Raw genomic sequence first — 15,528 nt, 5'->3', positions numbered from 1 at the left:
TTGTGCTTCCATTCCCCTCTACTGTCCACCATCCTCCCCTTCCGATTCTGTTCCCTTTCATTTCACCTTAAACCAGTCCCATCCAAGATGGTCCCCTTCTCCGCCCGTGACCATGCTTCTCCCCCAACACTGCCACATCGCAACCCCCACCCCACCCCCAACCCCCTCGGCCAACCTTCACAGCCATTTTCTCCAACTCACTTCCGTTAATCAGCAATACCAGCCAGCGTGGCAGCTCCTGCCCAAAGGCTCCTCTATCTACCCCTCCCCCCACCCTTCCTCCTTGATCTGTGTAGGCGGCTCCCTGTGGACCTCCTGCTCCCCCACCCAAACAAAGACACATCCAAAACCACAGGTCACCTCCTCCAAGAAATAAACACAACCGCAGACTAGCGACAGGGAGGGGGGCAATTGCCCCCTTACAAACTTATTACCCATTAACAAATATTCACCACAATGAAATCCGCGTGCCTGAGAAGAAAGAAAAAAACACACCCTCCAGCCCCCTCACTACCCGCATCCTCCAAACTCCGTTATGCCAACTCCTCCATCTCCCATCAAAGTTCAGTTGTCCCCCAGTTTATGCTCTTTAATAAAGTTATTAGCCTCTGGGATTTCAAAATAGTACTCCCGGCCTTCGAAAATCACCCACAGTTTTGCCGGGTACAGCACGCCGAACATGATCTGCCATCAATAGAGAGCCGCCTTGGCCCTGTTAAACCCAGCACGCTTTTTCGCCAGCTCTGCTCCAATGTCCTGGTATATTCAGACCTTGTTCTCCTCCCAATCACAGTTCCATTTCTCCCTGGCCCACCGCAGGCTCTTGTCTTTCTCCACAAACTTGTGGAGCCTTACAATCACCGCCCGTGGCTGCTCCCCTGCTCTTGGCTTCTGCTTAGGGACCTGTGCACTCTATCCACCTCTGGGGCCTTGTCCAGCACCCCCTCTGCCACCAGTCCAGCCAGCATCCTCGAGATGTATCTCGTTGCACTCGTGCCTTCCACACCTTCAGGCAGACCATCAGCACGCAGGTTCTGCCTTCTTGATCTATTCTCCTGCTCCTCTATCGTTGCTCTTAACAACTTGCATAGGTCCCCCAGGAGCCCCACCTCTGTCTCAAATGCCACCACCCAATCACTATGGTCAGTCATCACCCTCTCCATGTCTCGGATCTGCAAACCTTGTGCCTCCAAGCACTTCTCAACTCTCTCCATTGAGCCTTTCAGGGGTACAACCGCTTCTTTAATGGCCTTCGATCGGTCTTCCTGCATCTCTTTTCTTTGTTGGCGGAACTCCTCTCTGATAAACGGCATCAGCCGCTCCATCCAGGGTTTTCCAACACCCTTTCCCCTCTGCCATCTTTCCAATTGCGCCACAAGTCTCTTCCAATTCCTTGGCCAGGTCTTTAACCTTCTTTTGCCGGGTCTGATAACCAGCAGGCGTGCCACTCCCAGGAAGAACGTCTCCTCCACATCTTCAGCTACACTTTCCCGTCAAAATGATCCTGTTTTGGGGTAAAAGAAAAGAGCTCAAACCAATGCCTTTGAGCCAGAGCCAGAGCTGCATGTGCGACCACTCACTCCATGGCCGCCAGAAGTCTTTCCCACCACAGATGTTCGGCGAACTGACCTGTAATTCCCTGGTTTCCCCCTATTACCTTTCTTAAAAAGTGGAGTGACATGTGTAATTTTCCAACCAGAGGGACTGCTCCTGAATCTAGGGTCTCTGGAAGATTATAGTTAGGGCATCTACAATGTGCTCCCCTACTTCCTTTAACGCCCCGGGATGTAAACTGTCAGGTCCTGGGGATTTGGCACTCTTTAGTTCCATTCACTTCCTAGTTCCTGATGCCATACTTACGTTAATTGTATTAAGTCCTCTATGGACTATTCATTTTTTCGGGAATGTCGGGCAAGCTATCCTCCTTTTCAACTGTAAATACTGAGGTAAAGTAATTGTTCAACCTGTCTGCCATTTCCCCCAGTATCTCAATTTCCAGCTTTTAATGGGACTGCATTGTTCGGGCCTCTGGGCAACTGCTCAGCAGGGAACTTCCAAGAGGGAATCCTTGGGGTGTTGTCCCCAAGGAAATGACTCGGGCCTCCTCCAGCCGCCACCTTCTCCGAAGTTGCCTCTTGCGGTTAAATCCTTCAATATTGACTTCTCCCGAGCATCAATGTGAAACGGCACCGAGAAATAACCTGGCGGTGTCATAAAGTGGTCGCCGCGTCATTGTCTCCGCGGTCACAATCATGGGCTTTGCGCTTCGCTTCCTTTCCCTGTGAGCGGGGACTCCCCCTCTCCAGAAAGTCTAAGTTGTCAGGGGAGCTGCCAGCAGGAGGAGTGGGATGGCAGCCGGATTGGGATCACTCCGCCTGCCCGCGGTGCTCCTCTTCATTTCTCTCACATTCCCCGAGCTGAGCCACCCTCTGACCAAATCAGAGCAGAATGATCTGGTTGATGCACACAATAAGTTTCGCTCTTCGATATTTGATGCATCCAACATGCTGACTATGGTAAGGCGGCGGGGGGTGGTCACGACTCCTCGGGAACACTGAATGTCTGAGCGAAAGATTGCCCCCGTCGCTCGAGAACTATCTCGGTTGAAAGTTGATTGCATCGCACTCATCGTTTTCAATTCATGGGGGAGGGTGGGGAGGCATCATTTCCAACAGGTTCGATGGGGGTTGGTTTGAAACACGCAAGTGCTTGGCTTGCCCATGATCTGATAAGGCTTTTAGTGTAGGGCACGCGCCACTCAATACTCAGGATGGAATCAACCATTCCTGGGGTCATCATTCCTGAATTGAACAATACCCGAATGAATAAACCTATCCATGGGGTTGGGTTGGGTAGGTTAACTGAAGGGAATTATTCAGAGTGGATCAAAGGCCTCGGAAGAAAGCAAGATTTAGTTATGCTACCCTCAAGACTCCCGTGGATGGAGTGAATGGCCAATTGCCTCACTTATAAAGGCCAAAAGAGCACGTAGCTAACCGACATAGGAAGACACGTGGGATCATGTAAAAAGGTGTAATCGAAAGGCAGATATAACAAATTAGGTGATCATTTTTTTGTGGCAACTCAGTTGGAATCTGTCCAATATTTATTCACTTGCTTCCTCTCTGACGGTTTGGTAAGATTGAGTCTACTGGAGGAATATGTAACTAGTTTTCTTGATAATATTTTATTGGTTGCTCAGATTAATGCTTTTTTGGGGTAATTCCAGAAGCTGGTTTTGTTTTATCTTTTTACATTTCAGACAGTTTCACCGCCAATAATGGGAAGCCCGGGTGAAATCACTTGTCTTAGTAAAGTTTTATACAATTAAGAGGGCACCTAACCAATTTTCATTCTTGATTAAACATCTGATGCAGCCTGTTTTGGGCGAGGCGTTTTCAGAACCCCAAAATGTATCATGGAGTTCAACCTTGTGTGCCTGGGTGTTTCCCTTTAATGTATTTGTTGCTCCTAGCACACGGCTTGTTTCCTAGGTGTGGGATTACAATTATGGACACGTGGGTTTTTAAACACAAAACAATGTTTATTCCGTGAACTCAACTTAACATCTTAAATAAACATTGGATCTCTTAACACCCCTACTTCAAAGATAACTCAGAAAATATTGCAACAGTAAATAATTCCTCAAAATGTTCCTTCAAACTTCCAAGAGACTTAACACCTTAAAACAGAATCACATCAGGTTAAAGGCTTTACTATTATGAGTTTAAATCACCCAAATGATCCATAGATAGTCTTTCATGGCAGATGTCACAGCAAATCCAGCTCACTGCAAAACACAGACACTCACAAGCTGTTTTTCTCCAAACTGCAGCTCTCTGGAAACACACAGACACATACAAGCTGCTTTTTAAAACTGCAGCTCTCTGGAAACACCCAGACACACACAAGCTGTTTTTCAAACTGCAAAACTAAACTGCAAAATGGCTGACCTGACCTCAGCTCCACCCACTCTCTGACATCACTGTTTTCTTAAAGGTACATTGCTGAAACATCCAGGTACTCTCACTTGACAAGCCATTTAGCTCAGTTTTGGATGTTGACCGCCATGTCAGAACATTGTGGATTCAAGACCTGCTCTAGTACATGATCATAGAATCCATACAGTGCAGAAGGCGGCCATTCGCCCCGTCAACCCTCAGAAAAAGAACCCCACCCAGGTCTAATCACCACCCTACCCCTGTATCTCCATCTAACATTTGGACACTAAAGGGCAATTTAGCTTGGCCAGTCCATCTAGCCTGCATACCTTTGGACTAAATTTGAATCTAAATTGCTGTACAGTGTTGAGCATTTCCTGCAATGTCAGGGGTGCCATCTTTTGGTCGAGAAATTAGTCAGGGACACAGACTGCCTCGACGTCATGAGAAATTCTATGATGCTATTTGAAAAATAAAATTAAGACATTCTCCCACTATCCTGGTTACTTTCGATCCCTAACCCAACACTACCAAAACAGATTTTCTGGTCATTTATCTCATTTTCTCTTTGTGCTGCATTGGTACTTTGGGAAGCTTCATACACTGTATAAATACACCTTAATCCAAAGAAACGTGTTATTCAGAAACTGGAATATTTGTTGAAATTCTCTAAATCCAGTAGATCCTTAATTGAGGGTTGGATCATACATTTTGAATGCTGTAATATTGGATTGATCACTTCACAATGCTAACAAACAGCTGAATTGCATAATAGCATTAATTGACCACTGAAATTGTTAGTCATGGACAACATTTCATACCACTGCACTTCCTTTCTTGCATGTGGCTGAACTATTACTGATTTTTCAATTCAAATGAATTCCGTTCTGACCTGTCCTAATTTTAAGCATTTTGCATACTGCTCAATCCTGTACTACTTATGTGTATATTAACTCAGAATTCATTTGCTTTTAGAAATGGGATACACACTTGGAAAAAATTGCTAAGAAATACGCAAATAAATGTCTGTGGAAACATAATAAAGACAGGGGGAGAGTGGGAGAAAATTTGTTTGCAACAAATGGTCCATTGGATCCCCCAATAGGAGTTGAGGATTGGTACTTAGAAATCTTCGATTACACATATGAGAATATGAGCTGCGTTCCAAGAAAAATGTGTGGACACTATACACAGGTATGAACTTTAGTTACTCCTCAGAGCTGGTAGATTTCTGACTTTGTTTGATTACTGAGCACATCTAAGATTTTCTGTTGTAGTTGAGGAGTTTCCTGACAGTGGAACTCCGGTTTGTTTGTGGTCTGCACATTAACTAGAAAAGTTCCAATGCATCTGTCAGGTCTCAAAAGTATAACGTGCGGAATTTTGTGTTTGAGATAACAGTGACGATGACAGCACTCACCATTATTTATGTACAAATTGGACAGCTGCTTCTGATAACTGCGCATGCACAGTTAAATGTGTAAGTCAAGAAGTTGCTGTTCTAATGCGACAGCTTAATGATACATGAGGAAATTGTCACTTAAATACATGGGCTGTGCTCACCCATTTTATATGAACTAAATTGTCCAGAAAAAAAATAATGGTGGACTATCCCAGTGCAAACACACTTTTAATTGTGTGAATGGTCTTAATTATTGCCAATTAACCTCGCTGGTGCTAATAATGAACTTCGGTATTTATTATTTTTTTCTTTCTGTTTCTTTTGTATCTCTCTCACTGCAGTCTTTCCCTCTTTTTATTTTGACATTAAATTCAATATTCTAACTGATCATTTCTGGATTTTAATAATAACAATAATAATCTTTATTGTCACAAGTAGGCTTACATTAACATTGCAATGAAGTTACTGTGAAAAGCCCTTGTCGCCACATTCCAGCACCTGTTCGGGTCTGGCAGGATACACAAAGATCGATAATCTCCAGGTCCTGATAACCCGAATGGTGCTGGCAGAATTTGATGTGTGGATTGGTTATGAGTTTTTTGTCTGCGAATCCCTTTCGAAGTCCAGATTTCAGATCTGAAGAACAAGCCCTTCTGCGTCGTCGTTCTCATCTTGAATGATTCTTCAACCACACACAATTGCTTTGTCCATTCACCTAATCACCAGAAGCTCTTTAAAGGGCACTGCACTTTTTCAAATGTTATGACAGGAACATCCGGTGCAAGATCTTCAGGCCCTTTGCAAATCTTGCTCTGTTCCCTAAATAATGTCTTCATATATTCATAGAATCACTACAGTGCAGAAGGAGGCCATTTGGCCCATCATGTCTGCACCCACCCTGAGAAAGAGCACCCTACATATCCCTGTAACTCAGTAACCCCACCCACCCTTTTGAACACTAAGGGGGCAATTTAGCATGGCCAATCCACCTAACATACACATGTGGGAGGAAACCGGAGCACTGGAAGAAACCCAAGCAAACATCGGGAGATTGTACCAACTCGACACAGACAGTCACCCAAGGCTGGAATTGAACCCGGGTCCCTGGTGCTGTGAAGCAACTGCTAACCACTATGCTGCCATGTTCCAACTAGTTGCATTTTTACCATCAGCTTCCTCATTTTCCGGTAAACAAATTGTGCTATATTGCTGCAGTGTACCCTGACTGGATTAAATATTTTGCAACCATTCAACTTACTGAACCAATTTATTAGCCCTTAACCATTAAAACTAAGCCATTCATTATAATTCATTTTCCTTGTTGTACAAATTTCCTCATTTTTTTTGAAAAATATTTTAATTCAAATTTTAACAACTAAACTTATAACATACATAACATTTACCAAAAAAAACAACCAAAAATGAAACAAAAACTCAGGCCTCTCCCCTCCTCAAAAAAAGAAAAGACAGAAGGGGACCTGGAAGAACCTAAGAAAACATGCATTCCCAACCGACCAAGAATTAATTGTCTTGCCCTGAGACTCCTTTGATTCACTCATGCATACACTCTTGTTTAATTAATACCTCAAGTAGGTAGTGGTGAGCTGTCTTCCTAAACCGCCGCAATCCATGTAGTGTAGGTACATCCACAGTGCTGTTAGGGAGGGAGTTCTAGGATTTTGATCCAGTGACAGTGAAGGGATGGCGATTATTTCCCAGTCAGGATGGTTTGGGACGTAAAGGGGAACTTTCAGGTGCTGGTGTTCCCATGTGTTTGCTGCCCCTGTCCCTCTAGATGGTAGGGATGGTAGAGGTTGTGGTTTTGTAAAGTGCTGTCGAAGGAGCCTTGTCGAGTTCTTGCAGTGCATCTTATAGCTGGTACACACTGCTGCCACTGTTCAGTGGTGGTAGAGGGAATGAATGTTTGTGGATGGTGTGTCAATCAAGCCGTCGGCCTTGTCCTGGATGATTAAGCTTCTTGAGTGTTGTTGCAGCTGCACTCATCTGGGCAAGTGGAAAGTATTCCATAACACTTCTGACTTGTGCCTGGCAGATGGTGGACAGGCTTTGGGGAGTCAGGAGGTAAGTTAATCGCGGATTCATTGCATCGATCTGCTCCTGTAGCCACGGTATTTATATTGCTAATTCAGTGTTTCTGGTCAATGGTAACCCCAGGATGTTGATAGAGTGGGATTCAGTGATGATATTGCCACAGGATGTCAAGGGGTGATGATTCAATTCTCTATTGTTGGATACAGTCATTGTCTGCCAATGGTGTGGCGGGAATGTTGCTTGCCGTTTGTCAGCCCAAACCTGGATATTATCCAGGTCTTGCTGCATTTGGACATAGACTGCTTCAGTATCTGAAGAGTCACAAATGGTGCAGAACATTGTGGAATGATTAGTGAACATTCCCACTTCTGACCTTATGATGGAAGGAAGATCAGTGATGAAGCAGCTGAAAAAAGCTGGACCAAGGCAATTACTCAGAGGAACCCTTACTTTGGAGTCATGGTTGAGTTGACACAAAACACCTTGGATCATGGCAAATCAACAGTCAATAATGTCAGTAGATTGTTGAACTCTATAGCCAAAGAATACCGGAGGAATTCTCTGTCCCAGAAACTAAGTGTTGATGCCGGGACTGAATTGGTGGTATTCTACAACAGCAAAATTGGCGTCGTTCCCAGACAAATCCACCGATCGTTAATGGGCTAGCACCATGTGTAACACGACTGATTCAAATGGAAAATGGCGTCTGATTCACTGGAGTCAGGATTGACACTCGGGAGGCTGACAAATTGCTGCCGCTAACAAGCACTCCACTCCCCACACACCATCCCAGCCAACAGGGAAGCAGTAAGGAGAGCAACACTTTGTTTCACGGACACTGAGCTGGAGATCCTACTTGCCGTAGTGGAGGGGAGGCAGGCCATCCTGTGCTCTGGGGCGGGGAGGCATTTGCCACCAGCCACCATGCACAGGGCCTGAGCGCAGGTGGGAAGAGGTTGTTTAGTTCCATGGGCAACACCATCAGGACCGGCCAGCAGTGTCGTAAAAAACTACACAACCTCCTCAGGGCGGCCAGGGTGAGTCGGGAGCACAGTGCCCATGGCACTTGCCCCCGACACACACATCCGTAATCTTATCCCTCCCCCCTACCCGGGGGCGACCAAATCCCCTCCATCACCTGCTAACCCATGCCAGTCGCCATGACCGGGTACTCTGGCCACGAAGGACACACCAGCTACCTACTCCTTTGCTGCATGCATCCAACTGTATAATACTGTGCGTTTTCTGTCTCTCCTACCCCCACGGCCCCCACACTCTCCCCGATACAACCACCATCCCAACCACCCCCACACCCCTGCCCCAGACTGCCTCCTTAACGACCAGCTGCCACCCCAATCTGCGGTCCAATAATGTGTCTTGTCCTGCATCTTGCAGGATCACCTGCCGATGAGGCTGGCCCTTCTGGTGTCCCCTGACCCTAATCACAACCCCAACTCCAGGAGGAGAGCAGTGAGGAGAAAGAGGGCACGGGCACGGATGGGAACCCTCAACCCGCAGCCCAAGACACCCCGGAGTACCAGTCCGGAGACGACACTGACTTCCCACCTCAGCTGTCTCAAATACCCTCCATCATCCCAGAGACATCCACCCCGGTTGGACAATTTAGTGAAGAGGCTCCTGGGGCACTATCCTGCGCACCACACACGTGCTACAGTCCATCAAGTGGAGGTAGGAACCCCTGAGGGGGCAGACAGTCGGAGGGGGCAGACAGTCGGAGGGCGGCCCGACCCCAGGGACTGGCTGACATCCAGACGTGTTTCAGACTTCCGGAAAGGGCAGTCCTATCGATAGTGAAGATGCAGCCGCAGAGCCCATTCAGGCCCCGTGCCCCAGAAGATGGCTGCCAAAGGAGACCCAGGTCACAGGACGGGAATCGCAGCAGGCCACTTCCACTCCTGATGTACCATCTGGGGATCGACCTAGGTGTACCGTTCAGGCATGTAAGGCCAGAAAGGTAGACATAAGTTGGCATAGGTGCAGGGCACAGTATAGCAATAATTATTAAGGCAAAAGCTGTGCACACTGTTACATCCTGCCTCGGTGCTTTGTCAAGTGTGTGAGGGATGGAATGGGCAATTTTGGGCTGGACGCAGAGGGGCACGGGGTTGGGGGGGGGGTTGGTGAGCGGACCTTGGGGGTGGGCTTAGCACAGGAACCCCAGTTCGGCCAGCACTCACCGCTCCGGGGTCTCACCCAATCCGCCACCCCAAGGATTCAGTGCAACCATGTGATGGATTGGCCAGCTTGCATAATAATAATAATCTTTATTAGTGTCATAAGTAGGTTTACATTAACACTGCAATGAAGTTATGAAGTTACTGTGAAAATCCCCTAGTCGCCACACTCCGGCCCTTGTTCGGGTACACAGAGGGAGAATTCAGAATGTCCAATTCACCTAACAAACACGTCTTCCTGGACTCGTGGGAGGAAACCGGAGCACCCGGAGGAAACCCACACAGACACGGGAGAATATGCAGACTCCGCACAGACAGTGTCCCAAGCCGGGACTTGAACCCAGGTCCCTGGCGCAGCGAAGCAACAGTGCTAACCACTATGCTACCATGTCGTTCCAAGCAGGAATCACCCAGGTGGACGGTGGAAAGTGCTACCATGGGCAGGAGTCAGACATTGTCGAATGATGCGGAGCACCAGACCGCATCCCAGAGCGGGTTGTCATCATCCTCCATCCCTTGGGCCAGACCCACTGTTACTGCCAACCCCGGTCCACATCCCGTCGGAATCATGGAGCGGTTGCAAGGGAGGGGGTTGGGGGGGGGTGGGGGAATTGCTAGGAAGGGTGTTTAAGAGAGGGGGTGGTCAACTGGGTGGGCAGGGGGTGTGGGGTGTGGGGGTGGGATGGGATGGCCCTCTAGTCGGTGAACCTGGAGGTGATTAGAGCATCCCGTGCACGTCGGCCCATGGGCATACTTTGTGCGGCCTCCTGTGCCTGTCTGGGTCCCATGTCCTGCTCATCCTCGCCCTCCCCCACATCCTCCTCGTTGGACGAGGCCTGGTGTTCATCTCCCTCCTCATGAATGTTGTCCCTCTGCTGCCGATGTTGTGGAGGACGCAGCAGGCCACCACGATGTGGAAGACTCTCCTAACGATGTAGTAGATGACCCCGCCAGAGTGGCTCATGCACCTGAAATGCATCTTCAGGATGCCGAAGCACTGCTCGATCACGCCCCTGGTTGCTGCATGGGCGACGTTGTAGAGGGTCTCCGCGTCGGTCTGTTGCCTCCGGATAGGCGTCATCAGTCAAGGCCGCAGTGCATAGTCCCTTCGCCCAGGAGCCGAGACCTCAGCTGGGGAGGGGCCATCGGTAATTCCTCCTGGCAGAGGCAGAGCATCACTGAGACCCTGGGAAAAAACGGGTCATGTGCCAACGGTGTTTACTATATGTGTGGAGCAGAATGCATCAACATCATGGCGAGCCACCGGAACATTGCCATTCTGGCAGGCACCTAGCGCTGGCCACGCTTTTGGCCTCACAACTGATTCAGGTGTCAGCCGATGGAGAATCCCGCCCTCCAAGGTAGAGCAGAGATTTTCAACCCCAGGGTCACGACCCACAGCTGGGCGCGGGCAGGTTACAGGAGGGTTGCGGTGCTCGGTCGTGTCATTCCCAATTGCAGGAGGAACACCCAATGGCCGCGACCAGCTTTTAAAACTGCCGGCCACGATGGACGTTTGAGATTGCCGGCATACTGGATCAAGCTGTGCGTAGGCCCAGAGCCCAGCGGGGTGGACCGCCCCCTCCTGACGTCAGCGCGATGTCCAGGGCCAGTTTTTTTCAGCAAACGCTGGAGTTCTCTCACCGGAAGTGTTGGCAGAGGTCACGTGTTCTGGCGCAAGAGAGATTCTTCCATTTTGCAGCTGCCAGCAGTGCTGGTGTCAGCTCCAAGGCCTCTAGTGAACAACCCATGAAGAAGCTGAAAACAGGAATAAAACAACATAAAGATGATTACATGAAGTATGGGTTATTAATTGTTCCACTGCAAATCAGGATTCAAAGTGTATGTGTGTTCTATGCAGGGAAGTACTGGCAAATGAAAGTTTAAAACCCTCAAAACTTCAAAGACATTTTAATTTTAAATCATCAGCAGAAATCATTATTCAAAATGTAGCATTGAATAACAAAGCAAGTGACATTGTGAGGACCAAGCAGGCTCATCTGCCACATTAAAGGGGAGTGAAAATGATAGGTTGCGTAGGTCGGCTGGTGTGGGCCATAAAGGTCGGCTGACGTGAGTCACCAAGGACAGCAGGCGTGGGTCACAAAGGACAGACAGCATGGGTCGTGAAGGTCGGCCGGTGTGGGTCCCGAAGGATGGCCAGTGGGTGAAAATGGGTCCCGGGCAAATAAGTTTGAAAAATACGGAGTTAGAGGAAGGTGTGATCAAATTGATTAATGCACAGTGGTTAGCACTGCTGCCTTACAGCTCCAGGGATCCTGGTTCAATTCTGGCCTTGGGTGGAGTTTGCACATTCTCTGTGTGGGTTTCCTCCAGGTGTTCCAGTTTCCTCCCACAGGCCAAAGATGTGCAGAATAATCAGCCCAAGTAATGGATTCCTGAATTGTGTAGTGAAGGTGAAAGCCCTGGAATAAATTTAGGGACCATTTTAATAATAATAATCTTTATTGTCACAAGTAGGCTTACATTAACACTGCAATGAAGTTACTGTGAAAATCCCCTAGCCGCCACATTCCGGCGCCTGTTCGGGTACACATCGGGAGAATTCAGAATGTCCAAATTACCTAACAGCACGTCTTTTGGGACTAGTGGGAAGAAACTGGAGCACCCGGAGGAAACCCACGGAGACACGGGAAGAATGTGCAGACTCCGCACAGCCAGTGACCCAAGCGGGGAATCGAACCTGGGACCCTGGAGCTCTGAAGCAACAGTGCTACCAACTGTGCTACCATGCTGCCCCCTAAATGCTGCAATGGGAGACGGCAGGCTTTTCCCAAACTGCTAAACTAAAATAGGATCCTTGATCCATAAGTTCCTTTTCACGTCCGACTCAAAGGGATACACAGAAGGAGAGGTATGACAGGATGGCTGACAGTTGTATTATCATCCTCAGATGTTAGTGATTTTAAGAAAGGAAAGGGGAAAATCAGGCGGACAAATCAAATGCCCAAGTCAATATGTTTCACAATATCTGGGTTGACATCAATGAAGGTATTATTCCAAAAATGACCAGCAACTTACTGTTGTACCCTATCTGCACTGAAGACACACATCTCTAGATAATTTTATACCTTATTTACAGCCTATTTTCTCAGTGAATAATTGCACTTTTTGCCAAAAAAACTTTCAAATCAACATTTAGGATTATTCATTTTACAGGTTGTCTGGGCAAATACTGACAAGGTGGGCTGCGCTTCTCATTTTTGTGATAAACTACAAGGTCTGGATAATAAAAACCTGTCTATTCTGGTATGCAACTATGCACCTCCGTAAGTATAAATATTACTGAAATCTCTGCAGACAGCCATCTCTCACTTTCCAGATTTAAATACGACGTTGTATTTTTGTATTTCTGATTTACACCATTAGTTTTGTTAAATTCTGTACAATAAGGTCATGTACAAGCACATGTTTCATCAATTCTGTCATTAAAAATACTTTTAGATTGTTGCTGTAAATCAAAAACATGGGGCGAGATTCTCCACTCCCGCGCCGGTTGGGAGAATCGCCTGGGCCGCCAAAATTTCCCGGGACGCCGGTCCGACGCCCTCCCGTGATTCTCCCAAGCAGCGGGAACGGCCCTGTCGAGTTCTGTGGGCCGCAGGCTGGAGAATCGGCGGAGACACCCAAAATGGCGATTCTCCAGCACCCCTGCTATTCTGAGGCCCGGATGGGCCGAGCGGCCAGGCCAAAACGGCGGGTTCCCCCCGGCGCCGTCCACACCTGGTCGCTGCCGCCAGGAAGAGCGCGCGAATGCTGGGGGGGGGGGGCGGCCTGTGGGGGGGCGAGGGGGGATCCTGCACCAGGGGGTACCTCAAATGTGGGGTGACACCGATCGTCGGGCCGTCCTCGCTGAAGGAGGATCTCCTTCCTTCCGCGGCCCCGCAAGATCCGTCCGCCATCTTCTTGCGTGGCGGACTTAGAGAGGACGGCAACCACGCATGCACGGGTTGGCGCCGGCCAACCCGCACATGTGCGGATGACGGCAGTTATGCGGCGCCGGCCGCGTCATCTATGCGGCGCCGCCTTTACGCGGGCGACAAGGCCTGCCGCGTGTAGATGACGCGGCCCCGATCCTAGCCCATTGTCAGGGCCTGAATCGGTCGGGATCGGGGCCGTTTCGCGCCGTCGTGAACCTCGAGGGCGTTCACAACAGCGCGGCCACTTTGGCGCAGGAGTGGAGAATCCCGCCCATGGTGCTTTATGGCATCAAATTCAAAGGCTGTAAAACAGTGAGGTGACAAGAGCAGGATTTCTCTCTCAGGCCATTAACCAATCGACTCAAACCTTTGCCTAATACTTCCATTTCCAGAGGTAACGTGGTTGGATTTCTGCCATATAAAAAAGGAATTCCCTGCAGTGCATGCCCAGCTGGATTTCAATGCCTTAATAAACTTTGCAGTAAGTATTCCCTTATTTAATAATTGAAAGTATTGTTTAAATGATGCTGCTTCCTCTGTTATTTAGTGTACCTGATTGTTAGCTTCCCCTGGCCTTCACAGAAAATGAGTCATGAATATGGTGTCAACTCTGACATCCTATACTTCCCAGGGGTTCATAATACAACTGCCCCCTGAAGTCCGGAGAAATGTCCATGTCCTCTGACTAATCCGCGGGACCCTTCTTCCATTTTGCCTGGTGTTGGCGTTCCGGCGTTGAAGTTGGCCCAGGAGGCGTATACCTGATCAGTGAGTGGTGTTTCCACACTGAGCACCTGTGGGGCTGGTGTTGAAGGAGGAGCGGGTATCGATGCCTGGGATCTGTGTCTTCCTGGGGCTGGACGTCCATGGCGGATTCCCAGTCGGGATCCGAGAAAACGGCGGCGGGCATCTCGACCACCTGGCCATCGATGGCCGGAGGGGGTGCCGGTTGCGACGGAGTTGTGGCTGGGAGATTCGCGGAATCGGGGTGTCGGTAACCGATACTGGCAGTTCGGGGAAGCAGCCACTAATATGGACCACATGGATGTTAGATTCCAGGCCCAATGCCCGTACGGAGTAGGATACCGGCCCCGTTTGGTGTTGCACGATCCCCGGAATCCACGTGGCTCCATCACCGAATTTCCGGATGTCGATGGCGTCCCCATGAGTGAAACTGCCTCTGACGTGCCACGTTGGCTTTGGACCGCTCTTCACCATTCTGGACCTTCTTCCGATGTTTGGAATGACTACGTTTAACGTGCCAATCAGGTTTTCCAGGTTCCGTTGGTCAGCTTCTTCAATGTTTGAACCGTCCGTTCGGCCAGTCCGTTTAAGGCCGGGTGATACGGGGCGGTCTGCACATTGCGGAGCCCGTTCGTGGCCACGGATTCCTTGAATTCCACAGTGAAGGTGGCTCTGTTATCGTAGATCAGTACCTTTGTGATACCATGTGTGTAGGTATCCACAGTCGCCTTTACAGACGTTGCCTGCATCCTGTGGTCATCGAGCCACTTCTACAATGATCAGCAACATCGATCACTGAAAAAGACTGGCAAAGTTTATGTGAAGGCACGGCATGATCGGGCCGGCAATTCCCAAGGGTGCAACGGCACCTCTGGTGGAGCTTTCTGGTGCTCCTCCAATGGCCCACAGTGTAGTGCCAGCTTCTCCGTGCTGATGCCCAAACACCAGTCATAACTGCGGGCGAGCCTCTTCATCTTGGACACCACGCAGGTGTCATTATGGAGGTCCTCTAGTAAGGTGGCTCGCCCATGTTCCAGGATGACCAATCTGGTCCAGCAAAGGAGGATGCTGTCCTCCATGCAGAGCCCCGGCACTCTGGACGTGTAGGCTTTCAAATTGTCAGGTAACTCCCTGTGCTGGGCCTTGTTCAGCACCATGTGACGGACCTGGAACAACTGGACATCAATCTGGGCCCAATCCTTTCTTCTGGCTGCTGTCACTGGCAATGAGTCCATAAAGTGAAGATCAGCCAC

General features: G+C 49.0%; 1 protein-coding gene across 1 annotated transcript in view; it reads left to right on the top strand.

Annotated features, from left to right (window-relative positions):
- The first annotated feature begins 2,338 nt into the window (after positions 1-2,338).
- LOC140393529 (peptidase inhibitor 16-like) overlaps positions 2,339-15,528 on the top strand; it is a 28,498-nt gene continuing 15,308 nt past the window's right edge. Inside the window, exons 1-4 of the mRNA XM_072479830.1 lie at positions 2,339-2,516; positions 4,917-5,135; positions 12,771-12,880; positions 13,924-14,012. Coding sequence (XP_072335931.1) covers positions 2,349-2,516; positions 4,917-5,135; positions 12,771-12,880; positions 13,924-14,012 — 586 coding nt within the window. The 5' untranslated portion in view covers positions 2,339-2,348. The remainder of the gene's footprint in view (positions 2,517-4,916; positions 5,136-12,770; positions 12,881-13,923; positions 14,013-15,528) is intronic.

The sequence above is a fragment of the Scyliorhinus torazame genome, chromosome 17 (assembly GCF_047496885.1).
Source record: "Scyliorhinus torazame isolate Kashiwa2021f chromosome 17, sScyTor2.1, whole genome shotgun sequence".
Taxonomy (NCBI): Eukaryota; Metazoa; Chordata; class Chondrichthyes; order Carcharhiniformes; family Scyliorhinidae; genus Scyliorhinus; species Scyliorhinus torazame.
This window is presented reverse-complemented; position numbering and strand designations above follow the sequence as displayed.